This window comes from Aedes aegypti, chromosome 2 (genome assembly GCF_002204515.2).
Source record: "Aedes aegypti strain LVP_AGWG chromosome 2, AaegL5.0 Primary Assembly, whole genome shotgun sequence".
NCBI classification, from domain to species: Eukaryota; Metazoa; Arthropoda; class Insecta; order Diptera; family Culicidae; genus Aedes; species Aedes aegypti.
Genome location: NC_035108.1, coordinates 406,599,572 through 406,615,989, shown reverse-complemented (window position 1 = coordinate 406,615,989; position 16,418 = coordinate 406,599,572). Strand labels below are relative to the sequence as shown.

Sequence of the window (16,418 nt, the reverse complement as noted above, 5' to 3'; positions counted from 1 at the left end):
GGTCCCAATCCGTCGCGTCCACCTGTTCACCCTGATCCAGTTGGCGTGCTTGATCATGCTCTGGGTGATCAAGTCCTTCTCTAGCACTTCGATCCTCTTCCCCTTGATGTTGGTCGTCATGATCGGCATTCGGAAAGCTTTGGACTTTGTCTTCACCCGGCGTGAGCTCAAAATCCTGGACGATGTGATGCCGGAGATGACAAAACGAGCCCACGAGGACGACCTCCGACAGCTGGAGGATGGCGAGGTGGGCTTTTATCGACGATTTATTGCTTGTTGTGTTGGCGATAAGCCTTCGCCATCCGTTACCACAATAAATGTTACAAAAGTTGTAGAATTTAAGCAGAACAATAGCAGCACCCACCTCACTCTTAACAACATTACCGACAATCACACAGCCAATAACTGCACCACAGCCAATCACACCACACCACCCAGCATAATTACCGCAAACAACACCAACAACGCACAGAGCAGCTAAATCTTTGTAGCCTCACCTCTTCAACACACATAGCTTTTGTACGACTTGCCAAGCGTGTCTAATACTTTTCCTTCCCAGAATTCTTCTGACGGTCTGTGTATTTTGAATTTTCCGTAGTTATATTTGTTAGGATTATTTATACACTCTTGATTGTGTAGGAAAAAATGAAATCAAAAGACTCAAATTGGATCTTAGAACAAATCAACCCATTTTGTTAAGTAGATTTAGACTGTTGCTACTCCTCTCTGGATTATGTTCCACAACTACCTTCAAAGGAGACGTATGTGAAATACTGCATTGATCAAATGGCACTAATATTGTTTTTACATAACCCTGACAAAGTTTTAGTCAATGTTTTATCTATCTAGCTACAAATATTCTCTTTTTTTCAATTTTGAATAATTCACCCATCAAACATCACCGTATTTACTCACAATTCTGCTTCCATATTATCACGCAGCGCTAAGCTTCATCACAACCATATCTGACGAACAAGTGATTTATTTTTACAACTGAAATTCGATTTTATCTTCATATCTATTTTTAGTTTATTATTATTTACACGCCTATTGTATTGTATTGTAGTATAATTATGATCAAATGAATAAACTAGGAAAATTTTAGCTATGGTTCGTTTTATTTTGTATCGATTAATCTTGGTTTACTTGTTTTGTGAAAACTAAATCCGAAAAATACATTGAACATTTTTCAGTTCAACACAATCGGTTTGAAAATTCCCTTTAAGTGATCATTACGACTATGACATTTCAAAAGGTCGTGAATGATTTCGTAAAGAACGTTTCTTTGAAACACAATCCATCACACTCAAAAGCTTTCACATTCTTTTCAAGTGTTGAGCCGATTTTACGGCTTTTTTGTACATTTTTGTTTGCGCAATATTTTATATTTTCATATATTCATAATTTTCAACTGATCTGTAATAACTAGAAGCTTCGAATCCTTAAAATTTGTAAACATTACTAAAACAACAAATTTACACTTATCAATCATTATCATTACCCAGCTATTGAACGTCTTATAAACCAAGCACTAACATTATAGCGCCTATTTGGAGCAATTAGGTCAAAAGGTCGAAAGACAAAAGGCCGAAAGAACAAAAGGACGAAAACGATTCGCATGGTGGGAAATTTCACCTTCTTTAAAAAAGCATTTTCGACCATTTTGTCGTAATGTCCCTTATTTTTTGTTCTTGGACATTTTGTCCTTTCGACCTTTTGTCATAGATTCTAGTCGTTTAGTGCTTAGTGGTTACTTGGGTACCAAGCGTAGCCAAAGCTATCGTAGAGCTATCTTCGTACAGTCCCAGGTTCAACCCACTACGTATACGCCGACTATTCATAATACACGGGAAAAAATGCTGTGGTAAAAATAACTATTTTAGCTGACTACGCCCATTCTTAAAACTACCATGGAAATCCAGACCAATTTACTATGTTTACGGTACACCCCACTGCATTACTGGTACATTTGACAGAAATAATTTACAACAAACTGATTCCAACTACAGACATGGTAAAATCAAGCGCATTGCTGGTCTGCTGAAAATTGCCGGTGCGAGCGCTTAAGTTAACCCCCTAAAATAGTAGTTTTTACCGCACAATTTTTTTGCGTGTACACAAAGTTATCAACAATTTCAAACTCATTTCCACTATCTCAGTTACACCTTTGCTTTAGCCAAAACGTGAGTAGATCCCTTTTCTTAGTATGTTGCAGAATCAAATCTATTCCATTGTACTCACGTTATAACTGTCATCGTAAAACAGAAACCTCATCAGGTTGAAGTTCACTTGTCTTTGTTTGCTATTCACCTATGACATTTCGGCTGCCATAGAGGGCCATTCTGCTATCCAAAACGTTATCACGTTTCTGGTGCCAATTGCAGATCTAGAGCACCTGAGATACAAAAAACTTCCGAGTGAAGAAATGGTGAATGGTGTCGGTACAGGATACAACCAGCAACAGAATGAACCACCGCAGGGAACTGTTACCGCGTAGGAATTACGAAAATCACTTTTTACTTTAAAGAAACGTGTTTATTCTCGCATTGGCAAAAGTGTTACAAAGAAAAAGTCAAAACAAAAACAAGGTATACACATTCAAGGTAATATTCTTTTCTCTCACTTCAGTGTGTCAGCGCCTATGACGTAGCAACCGCCAACACTCCTCCTCGCTGAGCACTGAACTGTCTCCTTACTCCTTCTTGACGAGCCCGAGATTCATCGCGAACTGGCTGATCTTTGTAGGCCCCAACGGTTTTGTGAAAAGATCGGCGACCATATTCTCGGTAGGGCAGTATTTCAGCTGAATGATCTCTTTTGCACACAGATCCTTAGCATGATGCAATTTAGTATCAATATGCTTACTCCGCTTATTCTGCCGCTCTAGCGATACAAAATCGATACAGCTGCGATTGTCCTCGTGTATTATGGTGGCTTCCTGCTGCACCTCGCCGAGTTCACTCAACAGCCTGCGTAGCCAAACTGCTTCCGATGACGCCTCGGAGAGTGCAATATATTCGGCCTCCATTGTGGAAGTTGCCACACAGTTCTGCTTTCGACTCGCCCAACTAACCGTTGCCTGTCCGACTTGAAATAGGAAACCACTGGTAGACTTCCTGTCCTGTGAATCCCCGGCCCAATCGGCGTCACTGTATCCGCTGAGTGGTAGCCCTTTTGCTTCGCCACCATCCAATCTAAGTTCGTAGTTTTCCGTCCCAAGTAGATATCGAACTACCCGCTTGAGTTCCACCCAATCCTGTTGTGTGGGACAGCTGCTCTTTCGGCTTAGTATTGAGACCGCCGCCGAAATATCTGGTCACGTATTTGTTGACACATACAGGAGCGCCCCGACTAGGCTGTGGTACTGCTCATTATCTGGTAAAACCTCGCTTTTCTGCTTCCAATAACCGACATCAAGTGGATACTTGGATTGCTTGGCCTTATCAAGCCCAAAACGGGAAGCTATCTCACGAATGAACGCTCCTTGGCTTAGACAGAATACTCCACGATCATCTTTCCTGACTTTGATGCCGAGGAAATGACTTACCTCGCCGAGAGATGTGATATCGATCTTCTTCCGCAGAGTATTTTCCAGTCGTGTTATTTCCTGGTCCTCCTTAGTCGCCACTATCATATCATCAACGTGCAGGAGCACGTACATCCACTCTCCGCTTTTCAGCTGTTTCGAATACAAGCAAGCATCCGACTCCGATTGGCAAAAGCCAGCTTCAAATAAGATCTCCTTAACTGTGCTATTCCAAATCCTGGCCGCTTGTTTGAGTCCGTAGAGGCTTCGCTGCAGTCTACAGACAAGCTTCTCCTTGCCCGGTTCCGAGTATCCGGGCGGCTGCCGCATATATATCTCCTCCTGTAAGCGACCATTCAAATAGGCGTTTTTCACGTCTAAGTGGCGTACTCGATACTTCCGGTGTCCCGCCACAGTTAGAAGAACTCTCAGGGTTGGCTGCATAGCCACTGGCGCAAATACTTCCCCGTAGTCCACACCAAATCGCTGTGCAAACCCTTGGGCAACCAACCTCGCTTTGAACCTCACGGTCTGCCCAAGCGAATCCTTCTTTTCCTTAAACACCCACTTAGATCCAATCGCTTGTCGTCCAGCAGGTAACGGCACCAGTGTCCAGGTACCTCTAGATAAAAGGGAATGGTACTCTTCATTCATAGCACTTACCCACTGCGTTTTGTTGACACTGCTGATCGCCTCCTTGTAGTTCCTTGGTTCACTCTCATTCAGTCGTGCCACGCCGACAATGTAATCCTCCATACGCTTCGGCAGCACTCCGGCATTTGGCCGCCGCGATCTCCTTGGTTCTTCAGTGCTTGCATTCACTTCATCCGGATCGAAAAATTCCTCATCGGTTGTACCCGTGTCATCTAAACCATGAAACGTCGGCTCTTCTAGTAGACTCACATCAGTGCCACTTCCTGATGGTCCCCCATCGATGTCCGCTTGATGATGCGAAACGTCCAACTCCACCTCCGGTAATACCGCCAACTCAAGCAATGGTTCCTCCACTTGTTCTGGTACTCGCTCCTCCTGAAGCTGTGAGCCTAACTCCAGGAACTTAGCATCCCGGCTAACGGTAATCTGGTTCGTCTGCTTGTTTAGAAACCGGTAGGCCTTTGATCCGCAATCATAACCAACGAAGATGAGCTTTTTCGCCTTGCTTTCCATTTTACCTCGCTTTGCGTCAGGGATGTGAACGAAAGCTACACAACCAAACACCTTCAAATGGCTGACATCCGATTTCTGGCCATTCCACAGCTCGAATGGAGTTTTGTGCACTGCGCGGCTCGGCAATCGGTTCTGGATATATGCAGCTGTTGCTACTGCTTCTCCCCAATGCTGCTTCCCTAAACCGGCGTCGAGAAGCATGCACATTGCCATTTCTTGTAAATACCGATTACGCCGCTCGGCAACACCATTCTGTTCCGGCGAGTAACCCGCCGTCAGCTGCATTTCAATCCCCTCGTCCAAGTAGAATTGCTTCAGCTCCTTGTTGAGGAACTCGCCGCCGCGATCGGAACGAATGATGCGCGGCTTCCTTCCGAACTTGTTTTCCACCAACCGCACATAGCTCTTGATGCAATCCTTCGCCTGAGACTTATCCTTCAACAGGTACAAGACAAGATACCTGCTGAAATCATCTATTAGCGTGATGAAATACTTCCGACCTCCGACCGTCGTATTGCTCATAGGACCACACAAGTCTGTGTGTATCAAGCCCAATGGCTGTGTGGTTTTCCGTACAGATTGTTGCGGGAACGGTAAACGCGCCATTTTTCCCTCGAGGCATTGCTCGCACTCGATTCTCGCACCGCAATCGACTAACTTCATGCCCATTACAAGCTGCTCTTTCTTGATCCTGTCGAACACTGAATGGTGTCGGTGCCCGGGCCGGCGGTGCCACGTATGCTGGCAATTGGTGGAATGGTTGCTCGATTTCACCATCGCTCCACACTCGGATTGCTTCAACTCGTACAAGTCTCCATTTCGTCCACCCAGAGCTATGACCTTGCTCGCCGAGTCGATTACCTCGACACTGTCACGCTTGAACAAAACACTGTAGCCGTTATCCGCTATTTTGCTGACAGACAGTAGCCCACAGTCCAAGTCAGGCACGTAGAGAACCTTTCCGAGCTCTATCTTGATCGGGTTCCCTGCTCCCGTGACACCTTTGACACTACCACTGCCAATACCGCCAGACGGTGCAGTATTTCCGTTGGCCATTGATACCTGTACATTGGACGACTTCACCAAATCCTCGAAAAAACGCTCGTCGCCGGTCATATGACACGATGCACCACTGTCTACAGTCCAAACACATTTTCTTTTTGCCAAACTTGTGGATTCACTTTTTTCTTTCACCAAAAACACCGCAGCAGCTTCATCTTTGTTCGTCGCCTGCTTCGCCTTCGCTTTCGCTTGCTGATTCTTACCAGCCGTTTTGCTCCCGGAAGGCTCGCCCTCACCAGCATTCACATGAGCCTGCCATTTCCTGCAGTCCCGTTTGAAGTGGCCGGGTTTCTTACAGAAAAAGCAAACTTTTTCAGTGCTTCCTTTCTGTGTCTTGAGGACCTGTTCCTTCAACGACGATTTGCCGGACCGCTCCAGCCGCTTATGATACTCATCCATCAGTTTCGAACGAACCAGCTCCATGGTGATATCATCGTCCGGCCGAGCCTCCAGAGCCGAAGCCAGAAAATGGTACGACTCCGGCATACTTCGCAGTACCATGGCGATTTTCAGCTTTTCCTCCAGATCCAGGCCAGCATTTTCCAACTTGTCGAACAGTGTATCCATTTCCAGTAGATGCTTCTCCACATCACCAGATTCCTCGAGCTTTGAATCACAAAGTCGGATTAACAACGATAGCTGGGATGTTATTGTTGTTTTTTCGTGATACGCTTTTAGCGCATCCCATACCGCTCTTGCCGTCGTACAGCTTTGATAAGAGGGTATTGGCTCTGCTCGACACATAACCCGATCGTGGCCCTGGCCTTCTTGTCCGCCTTCCGCCAAGCATCCGTATCCGGTTCCGGCTTAATTTCGTCCACCGTATGCCAAAGCTCCTCTCTGGTCAGGAACATTTCCATTTGGAACTTCCATGTACCATAGTTGCTGTTCCCGAGCTTGACAATCGAGAATTTTCCAACATCAGCCATCCTGCTCACATCCAGCAACTTCTCGGGGGTGACGATTCCACACCTCACCGCTTTTGCACCAGCCGGCGACGCCAAACAACAGCCAAAATAACTCGCGTTTTTACCGACGAACCGAAACGATTCCGCAATTCCGAAACTGGGCCAAATAACCTGTCGGTACAGGATACAACCAGCAACAGAATGAACCACCGCAGGGAACTGTTACCGCGTAGGAATTACGAAAATCACTTTTTACTTTAAAGAAACGTGTTTATTCTCGCATTGGCAAAAGTGTTACAAAGAAAAAGTAAAAACAAAAACAAGGTATACACATTCAAGGTAATATTCTTTTCTCTCACTTCAGTGTGTCAGCGCCTATGACGTAGCAACCGCCAAATCAATCTTAATTAGACTTTTATCATAACTCAATATTTGCATGAAAATTCAAAAAAAAAATTCAGCAAATTCAAAGAGGAAAAGATACAATGATGGATATCACAGCGTAACAAAAATGACATTTTTGCGTGTCTCAAGGATCAAATTATGTGTCTCTTGTAGATTTGGGGTTGCTGAATCTGATGCCATTCTCATAAATGTTCCAGCACTTCACAATTTTTAGCTACAGGTTGCCAAAGTTGTATGAAACTCAGTTTTTATTGATGTTTACGTTAAATTTAAGATATACTTTATCAAACTTTTTTGTGATCTAATCCACCAAGCATGCAGAATAGCACTTCCATTTCAGATATAATTTGGTTGAAATTACACGATTAAATTTTGTTTAAATTTTTTCAACATGCTTGCTGTCTCCATACAAAATTCTTCGTTTCTGTTATATGGCAAAATACAATACTTTTTTAAACCATCCAAAAATAACTTTTCCGCATCGAAAGTATTATAAACTTTGTTTATAAGCATTGTTGTTCATATAAAGTTTGAATTCCGTGGCAAATTAGCAAATAAATTGCCTTACAAGCTGGCAAACTTGCATGCAAGTTGACTAAAATAGTCAATTTTTGCATTTTCAACAGCCAATATCTCAAAAACTAGACGTGCTATGATATTTTTGAAAACGGCAATGGATTCAGCGACCCTTATTTGAGTGAATAGCGGTAGTTTGGTGCTTGAGACAAAAACGTGTTCCGCAGTATATTATATTTGCTTAAAAAGTAAATTTTGAAAGAAAATTTCGATTTAAGTATATTTTTGCACAAATAAAAATGAAATGTTAGGGAATTTATGTATTCACGGCAGTCTAAACCGATAGCGCACTTCTTTTTGTAATTTTATGCTTGTTCACATATGCCTGATCGATTCACACCGACAGAGTTGTCAAAAACTTGTTGCATACGTTTTTGCAATGCTTCGAACTTCGCATGTCAGTGTGACTATTGTCGGTCTCATTCTCTCTTTGTATTGAGCCGCATTTATTTCAAATAAAGACAACTTTGGTGAAATCGTATGTTCAGTCCCGGAAAACTCCTCAGAGGGAAGCTGACAGGACAAAACATCATCTGAATGTATTTTATTGCAGTGTTTTGATAAGAAAATATTGTCAATTTTGTAGGACTAGGGGAACACTTCCACGCAACGGAACACACGCAGTTAGCGGAAAATAGCGGACAATCTCGGAATAACTACCGGAGAATGAAAATACACACGCGGTCTCGGTTACAACTTTTATTCGAATCAAAACAACGGTAAACAATAATAGAGATGATAGTTCAAAGAGGTGCGCACACGTTAGAGAGGCGCACGGAAAAATGCGCATCAGTATAATGTAGGTGAGGGAGACCGTCGCCTAATTCTATCAAATTTGACGTTATATGACTTCCAATTCCGATTTTCGGGATTTCTAGACTACCTCTCCCCCCTGTCACGTTTTTTTTTTTTCAATACCTTATACACGTACTATCACACTTTCGCGAACCCTCCTCTCCCATAGGAAGGACGTCATTTTGAAATGATCCATTTCCAAAATATCTTCTTTTTCTTTCTGAAGTATGTCCCAACTAGGACAGCGCCTGCTGCTCAGCTGCATTCGTATATCGTGTGGCAGGTACGAATATACTCTATGTACTTCTTTACGACCGCTGGGATTCGAACCCACGATCTTCAGCTTGGTCTTGCTGAATAGCAGGGCGTTTTCCGCTACGACTCTTTGGGCCCATATTAACGTCATATCGTCTCGGGCGGTATTATTTTTGTATTACCTACCAAACCGAACTTTTTATTACTTCCGAAACACATAAGATCAAAAGCAAGGTACTGTAGAAAGCTAATCTATGACATAAGGTTGAAAGCGCAGAACATGTAAAGGACAAAAGTCCAAAGAGCAAAAAGGTCGAAAACAAATTTTCAAAGAAGATACAATTTACGACCTTTTCTCCCCTCGACCTTTTGTCCCTTCGACATCTTGTCTTCCGACCTTTTGTCCACAAACCGTAGAAGACAGCTGATGTTCAAACCAATAGATCGTTGCACGCGTGAAATAAACTCGAAACTCCATATAAAAAAATGTCAACGATTCCAGCAGTGAATGTCAAAGAGCAGGATAGTCAAACGAGCGTGGTGAAAGAGGAACAGAGAAGGAGAATTTTTCGTGACGTCACCATGCACTCTTCTATGCGCTGAAAGCCTCCGAGGATAGAATTGGTGAATGCAAATCAATTTGACTCAAATTTTGATCATAGCAGATGCATTTCCTAATTTAAAGTTTTTTTTTTCAAAGAGGAGAGGATACCATAGACCCAGGCAGCCGTAGCGGTAAACGCGCAGCTATTCAGCAAGACCAAGCTGAGGGTCGTGGGTTCGAATCCCACCGGTCGAGGATCTTTTCGGGTTGGGAATTTTCTCGACTTCCCAGGGCATAGAGTATCATCGTACCTGCCACACGATATACGCATACAAAAAAGGACATTGGCATAGTAAGCTCTCAGTTAATAACTGTGGAAGTGCTCATAAGAACACTAAGCTGAGAAGTAGGCTCTGTCCCAGTGGGGACGTAACGCCAGAAAGAAGAAGGATACCATGTTGACCATTTTATTGGCTTTTCGATCAGAAAAAAATAAGTTGTTGATAGAAAAAAATCGGTTTAGATACATTTTTGCACAGGTTGATATGAAAATAATGGTATTGAACGTTGGTATTTTTAGGAAGCCAATCTCTTCAATTTTCAAAACAGAGGTAGATTGAAAGTTGGTAAAAAAATAACAGCAGTAGGGTCTGTGCCAGTAATAGAGACGGCAATTATAACGGGTTGAGGAGTAAAAAGTCAAAAAACTACGAAAGCGCGTTTCTATATCTGAACGCGTAATTCGAAAGCTTTTCTATTGTATTTCACCTAACAATTAATTTTAGTATGATGAAATCATTGAATCATCCTTCATTCTTGAAACTTGTTCCATGAAAAGTGGTATTTGCTAACTTTTGTTTCTGCAATAGTTGTTTACATTGATTTCCCATCATGACTCACTGCTATAGGAATGCATGATGAATTTATAATGGAATAAATTGAAAAAAAAAAATATGCGTATGAATTTTCAGTATTTTAGAGAACATATAGTAAATTGTATGAGAATCTCTAGATATCATTCTAATCGGTTTTCTGAGCCTAGTTAATGGAACTTTGTGGTAGAATTTTGAAAAAAATCCAAAAGTTGAGTAATAATTAGTGAATTTATCGTACGAATTTTTGACGGAATGAGTGCAGAAATGTGTTGAAGAATTTATTGCCGAACTGATGAAGCTATTTAAAATAAATTTTAGAAGAACTCCTTGTATGTGAAATTAAACTTGGTAATGCTACCTCTAGAGAAAATCCTGAAAAAGGCGTGAGACATTTCCTAATAAACTTTATAATCGAAAATCTAAACATGATATGGCTTGGAAAATAAAAAAAAAATGGCAACAATATATTTTAGCAGATGTATTTAGCTTATCCTGTTCTCCAATCAATTATTCGTCAAGATGTACACCGAAATTTACACTAAAATGTCAAAAAACGTTTACCGGAACTACTTGTACCGACTCTTGAACATGTATTCATAAATTTCCCGAAACATAAGTTTCCGATGAATTTATGCAAGAAGAGACATAAAGATTTTTCACAAATTCCTGCTTTGATTTTGACAGAAATTCTTGGAAAACAAATATCTTCAGTAAGGGGTGGTTCATTAATTACGTAAGGGGTTATGGGGAGAGGGGGGGTTCGAAATTTCTTACGCACTATACAAATCTTACCATGGGGGGGGGGTCAAAAAACCGGCAAAATTGTCTTACGTAATTAATGGACCGTCCCTAACATGCGCCGGGTGATAGTCTGAATGAAGGTGCTTGAAAATCATTTATGTATTTTCAAAAACATTGAAACTCCAAACTAAGCAAATAGAGTTATACATGTTATATGTATTTGACACAATGATCGTCTCATCAACGGATGATCAATTCCACTTCAAAAGTAGAAAAATATTACTACAATTCCCCGCTTAAATCGATACCTCATGCTATCTATCGGAATTCGTTCATAATTTCTAGCCCTAGTTAGTCTACGACAGAGGCACGTCCACGTTAACGTCCACGTTAACGTTAACGTTCCAATTGGAAAACATAGGTAGGACAAACAGTGGCAAATATTTTGGGCAGAGTGAAGCTAAAAAAAAATTAAACCTATGGATTCATTGAAATTGAAAGTGACTTTATTTAAGAGACCCAAAGTGTGTAGGCACATTTTGGTCGATTTTGAATTGAGTAGGTATATTGAAAAATTCTAGTGTTTCCAAGCTCTCTAACAATATTTTCAGCTGATAACATAACATAACAATAAAATAATTCTTAGTAGACTAGCTTGTTTTTTATGACTCTCAACTTTAAATTAAAATTTGTTCAATACTAGGTTTTTGTCGCTGACGCCATTGAGCTTCCAATTCCCTCATAATCATGCCAGTCGTTACCATAAAATTGAGAAAGATTTTCGTCTTTAGAATCATTCACTAGATGAACTTTCGAAATCATTCAAATTGAAAGATATGAATATATGTTATATTTATATTCTTTTCAAATTAGTTTAATTGAACAAACTTGACAAAAAAATGACCAAACTGTTTGCCTTTACAACCTATGAGATCGTTCTTATTTCTTTATCTGTTAGATAGACAATGGGTAAACAACGAAAATTCTTTGAATTTATGTAGATTTTTTTCACCTAAGTGACCCGGCTAATCGCAATTTTTTTCAGAAGAAACTGAAGATTCTTGAAAAATAGTTCACCACGTCAAATCTTTTTCAAATATTTCTGGAATTTCTTCAAGAGTTCTGCAAAAAAAAAAATCTTTCGCAAAATCTTCATAACCTGCTCTTCTACAAAATATCCGTGAAATTTAATCAAATCATTGCTCAGAAATTAACTAGTAAGAGGCGGTCATTAATTACGTTAGACAATTTTCGAGGATTTTTACTCACAAGCCCCCCTTCCCCCAATGATAAGATTTTTTGTATGAAAATTAAAAATAAATTGTGTGACGCGTAAGACATCTCAGCCACGGTACAGGGTTGGTTGTAGATTTTTTCAGAATTCATACATTGATTCATCCAGATACGCCCTTGAGAATTGCTCCAGAATAGCCATCTACACTTTGGTAGCGCAACTAGTAAGTGGATGACAAATTTGATTTTTAACACATTCATCACATGTCTCTGTTGAGGAAATTATTTTATTTTCCTGGTTAACAGCGAAACAGTTTAGTGGAAAGGATAGAAATATCCATTCTCTATATTCTATATTCGTTTGTATTTCATATTATTCCACTACTTTCATATAAATTGATATCCGGCTTGTAAAAGCACTAGTTTAAGGTTGGAAAACTAGGCAATGTGAGGTTGTAGAGATGGGCAAAATGGTCTAATTATGTGAGCGAATCGTAGGTGACTGACTCACAAAAGTGAATCGTTTTTTCTATCGGTTCAGTGACTCACTTCATAAAATCGAGAACGAATTATGGAATTTGCATAAGAAACAGTTTTCGAATGAAATCAGTTTTTATATTACTACTATGACTATTAATACATGTGTTTTTATATCATTTTTATGTAACATCCAACTAGAAAATGTTATCCCTGGTACATTTTTAAACTTACTTTAAAAAAATGCAATGCAAATGAATCGTGACTCCTTTGAAAAAACCGTGATTGGTCGTCTCTTTTGAATGATTTGTGAGTGAGTCGCCCATCGTTAGAGGTTAGTTTCATGAGAATTTACACCTGAGCGATCTTTGCGCTTAAATAAGGCAGCGTCAAAATTGGATATTTTCGAATATAACTGGCTAGAGCATTACTACCCATAAAAGTATAACTGACTCATGAGGATTTTCGAACCAACACCTTTTTCATCTCATAATTCGTATTTTATTGTATACTCTACTATGCATATAAAATTAACATACTTTGTTTGAAAATGCTGTAGAAAAATATTGATAAATAAAGGCATAACAATCTCTATATGATCTTCCAACCCTAATAGCAATCGCAAAACGTTAGTTATTTCCAAGTTTGTATTTTTATCGATCAATAGAAGCAAAATTAGTTATCCGTGCGCTGGTGCCAAATTATTATGGCCTACAAAAACGTACTAGAAAATTATGAACATTTGGATAAGAAGACTTAGAGCGATATCTTCTCAATGCCAATTTTTTCCATAAGCGACAGTTATGCTTTTACGTGCAGATTAGTAGATGCCATTTGAGATATTATATCCTGAGTAATGGATTATTCCGCGCTTCCCAAACTCGCTTTTCGCGGCAACACCAGCTTGGTACATGCTCGCTTGAAGGTGAACGATGTAGCGGTCCTGCGAACAGCTGGTGCGCCGCGTAAACTGAGTTTGGGAAGCTACGGATTTTGTTATAATAGAAAACTGCATGTTGAGAATTTCGCAGAACCACAAGCAAACCTGAAATTGATACTATGATAGAATTGATGTTTTTTTATAATTTGATTTTTTGGATGATGTTCATTCTGTGCTTTGATGTATGCTTTTATGAAATTATTTTATCATTATCTTTTATGATGTAGTTTGCGATAAACAACTTGTTCATCTATTCCTCAAAACAATGCCACGAGAGTATGACTTCTGGTTCTCTGAGCTTGTTCAATAAATCTCTTACTTATTATCAAACTTTATTTTAATTATCGACAATCATCTAAAAATTTCCTTTCTGGTGTTCCTATACTCTGACTATTATGATAGATAATTGAATTTGCTTGCTCACTCTCTGTCCCAAGTTTTACCGCTCATAGTTAGAAAACCCCCCGATTGTGATAAGTACACGAACTAAATATTGTGAAAAGAAAGCGAAACTATCATTTCCATCCGGTTTCATTATTTCTTTCTTTATATTTTCTCTCCTGAACAGGAAAATCACACGCTACTAACCGTGCCAAGCACTCAAATAATCGTTACTAATCATTAATTATAAGCATATATATTTTTATAAGTTCAGCAGTTGGAAGGTATCCGTTCTTTTGAGTTCGATCACATGGTTGTAGGAGTCCTTATATTATTTTTTTCGTAATATCAATTGGCTGCAATTAGATATATCTATATAAAAATGAATAGTCACAAAATGTTGTAGAGATCGCAACTAAAAAAATAAAAAGTATATTAGGAAAAAAAAAGAAGAAATTCAGTTATATTTAAACCGCAAATTAGAATATGTATTATAGTTGCGATGTTTTACAATGTATAATAGTTGATACCACTTGATGTAAGTAAAATTCATAAGCAGGAAGCAAAATGATCAATATACTAGCAATGTAGCAAAATTGATTCAATTATTTTTGGTTTTATTTCTTCAGGCTCCATCACAAAAAACCACTTTCGTCATGTAACACGAATTTCCTAATCTCTCAACACTTCAAATTGTTCTTGATCGTCATTGTCCCCAGAAAATCCATACTCTATAACTAACCACCCATATCATCCAAATGAAACCATTGCGCCATTTTCGATCTTCTTCGTTCGCAACAGGACTCGGGTCAACATTCGGCCGACAATTTGCAGCTACCGTTGGAGAACGGAACCCTGAGCTGCAAGCCCCAGATCAACATATCGGAGGAGGTCAACCGTACCACTATCTGGAAACAGGTCAACAACTGTAATGTGCTGTTTACCAAGAAGCAACCCAGCAATAGAAAGTATCACAATCAAACGAATCCACCGGCAAACCTCAACAGCCAAAACGCCAACGAGCAAACGCAACAACAGCCACAATTGTGAGTAGAATCTAGTGAAATTATTATTAGTTAATTAACAATTTTCAGTTCGATGCTTTAGATAAATTTTCTGAACATCAAATCGAAGCAGTCTCTAGCACAGTCACTTTGATTCCAGTGAGGAAACAAAGAGTGCCGCCAATCGTCGTCAGTTGTTGCGAATTTGGAGGATTTAGGCAGGAAATCTTGAACTCCACCAGGGGAATCAAGGTTTCCTTTCAAATCGCAAAGAAAGGAACTCTTGAAGATCGCGAACTTCTTCTCAAACATCATGAAGAGAAGAAGCACATTTTTTTACTTATGACGACAAAACTGAACGATTGTTCAAAGTCGTCTTGAAAGGCCTCTCAAGTGACTATGAGTCACCTGAAGAGATCAAAAATGGAATAAATTATTTACTTGGATTTTCCCCAGTCCAAGTAATCATTATGAAAAAAAACCCAATCTGGCATTGTTCGGAAAGGGCTTTCTCAAGAATATTATTTGGTTTACTTCAACAAAAAAGATCTAAATAATATTAAAGCTTTAGAAATGCAAGACTTATGTTCGATGTCCGGGTGACAAGGGAACATTTCCAGAAACCTGGAGAAAATTACCAGAACCCCACTCATTGCCGTCGGTGTCAAAAGTGGGATCATGGAATACAAAATTGCCGCATGGATGCTAAATGCATGATTTGCGGAGGTTCTTCTCACGCCAAGGACGTTTGTCCAGTGAAAGAGATACCGATATGTTCATATGCGCAAATTGCGGGGGCAATCATAAGTCAAACTTTTGGGCTTGTCCTTCGCGTAGGTGAGTCGTCGAGGCTCGTGCCAGGCAGATTAACGGTAATGTCCGTTACGATAACGGTCGTTTCCGGAATTCCCCTGGTAGTAATGCTCATTTTTCAGTTAACGATCGTTTGAATAGGAATCATACCCATCAGGTGGATTATACACTCCCGTGCAAAAGTTTGGGTTCACCCCCTTAAAAACATGCAAAAGTGTTCAGTCCATATCTCTGTGATTACACGTCCAATTCAAACTCTCTAAGCCGCATTCGAAAGGCAAAGAGTTATTCTTACTTCGTATGTGTTTTTCCAAAAACATTCTTCGACCTTTTTATACTGAATTTGTACTTAAAGTTGTGACATTTTTCTAAAAACACACTGAAAAATCATTACTAATTTCCTCAGCATTGGATCGACCAAAATTTTAAAACAAGGTGTCATTAGAATCGTAATCTTATATTCTTTGAAGAGCACTCATGAAATTCTTGCGAAAAAATCTGAAAAGTATTCAAAATCAATGAAACAGTCAGTCAAGTCATCGTGCAAAAGTTTGGGTTCACCCCTCAGTATGGTGTATCGTGCAAAAGTTTGGGTTCACTTGAACTTACTTAAATCTATGAAATCTCAAACCAATCGTGTACGGGCCATTATTTGCGCTCAAAAAAGCTTTAAACTATTAAAATTGGTTGAAAAATGGCAGAGATATTGACAAAAA

The 16,418-nt window shown here is 39.8% G+C and overlaps 1 protein-coding gene across 18 annotated transcripts in view; it reads left to right on the top strand.

Annotated features, from left to right (window-relative positions):
- LOC5573818 (sodium-driven chloride bicarbonate exchanger) overlaps positions 1-16,418 on the top strand; it is a 215,542-nt gene that overhangs the window by 186,168 nt on the left and 12,956 nt on the right. For 16 of the 18 annotated variants that reach the window (XM_021847292.1, XM_021847291.1, XM_021847301.1 and 13 more), the window contains 2 exons: positions 2-247; positions 14,687-14,931. In XM_021847292.1, coding sequence (XP_021702984.1) covers positions 2-247; positions 14,687-14,931 — 491 coding nt within the window. Of the gene's footprint in view, position 1; positions 757-14,072; positions 14,491-14,686; positions 14,932-16,418 lie in introns of those variants that run through there. The other 2 variants (XM_021847304.1, XM_021847305.1) reach the window with 2 other exon arrangements.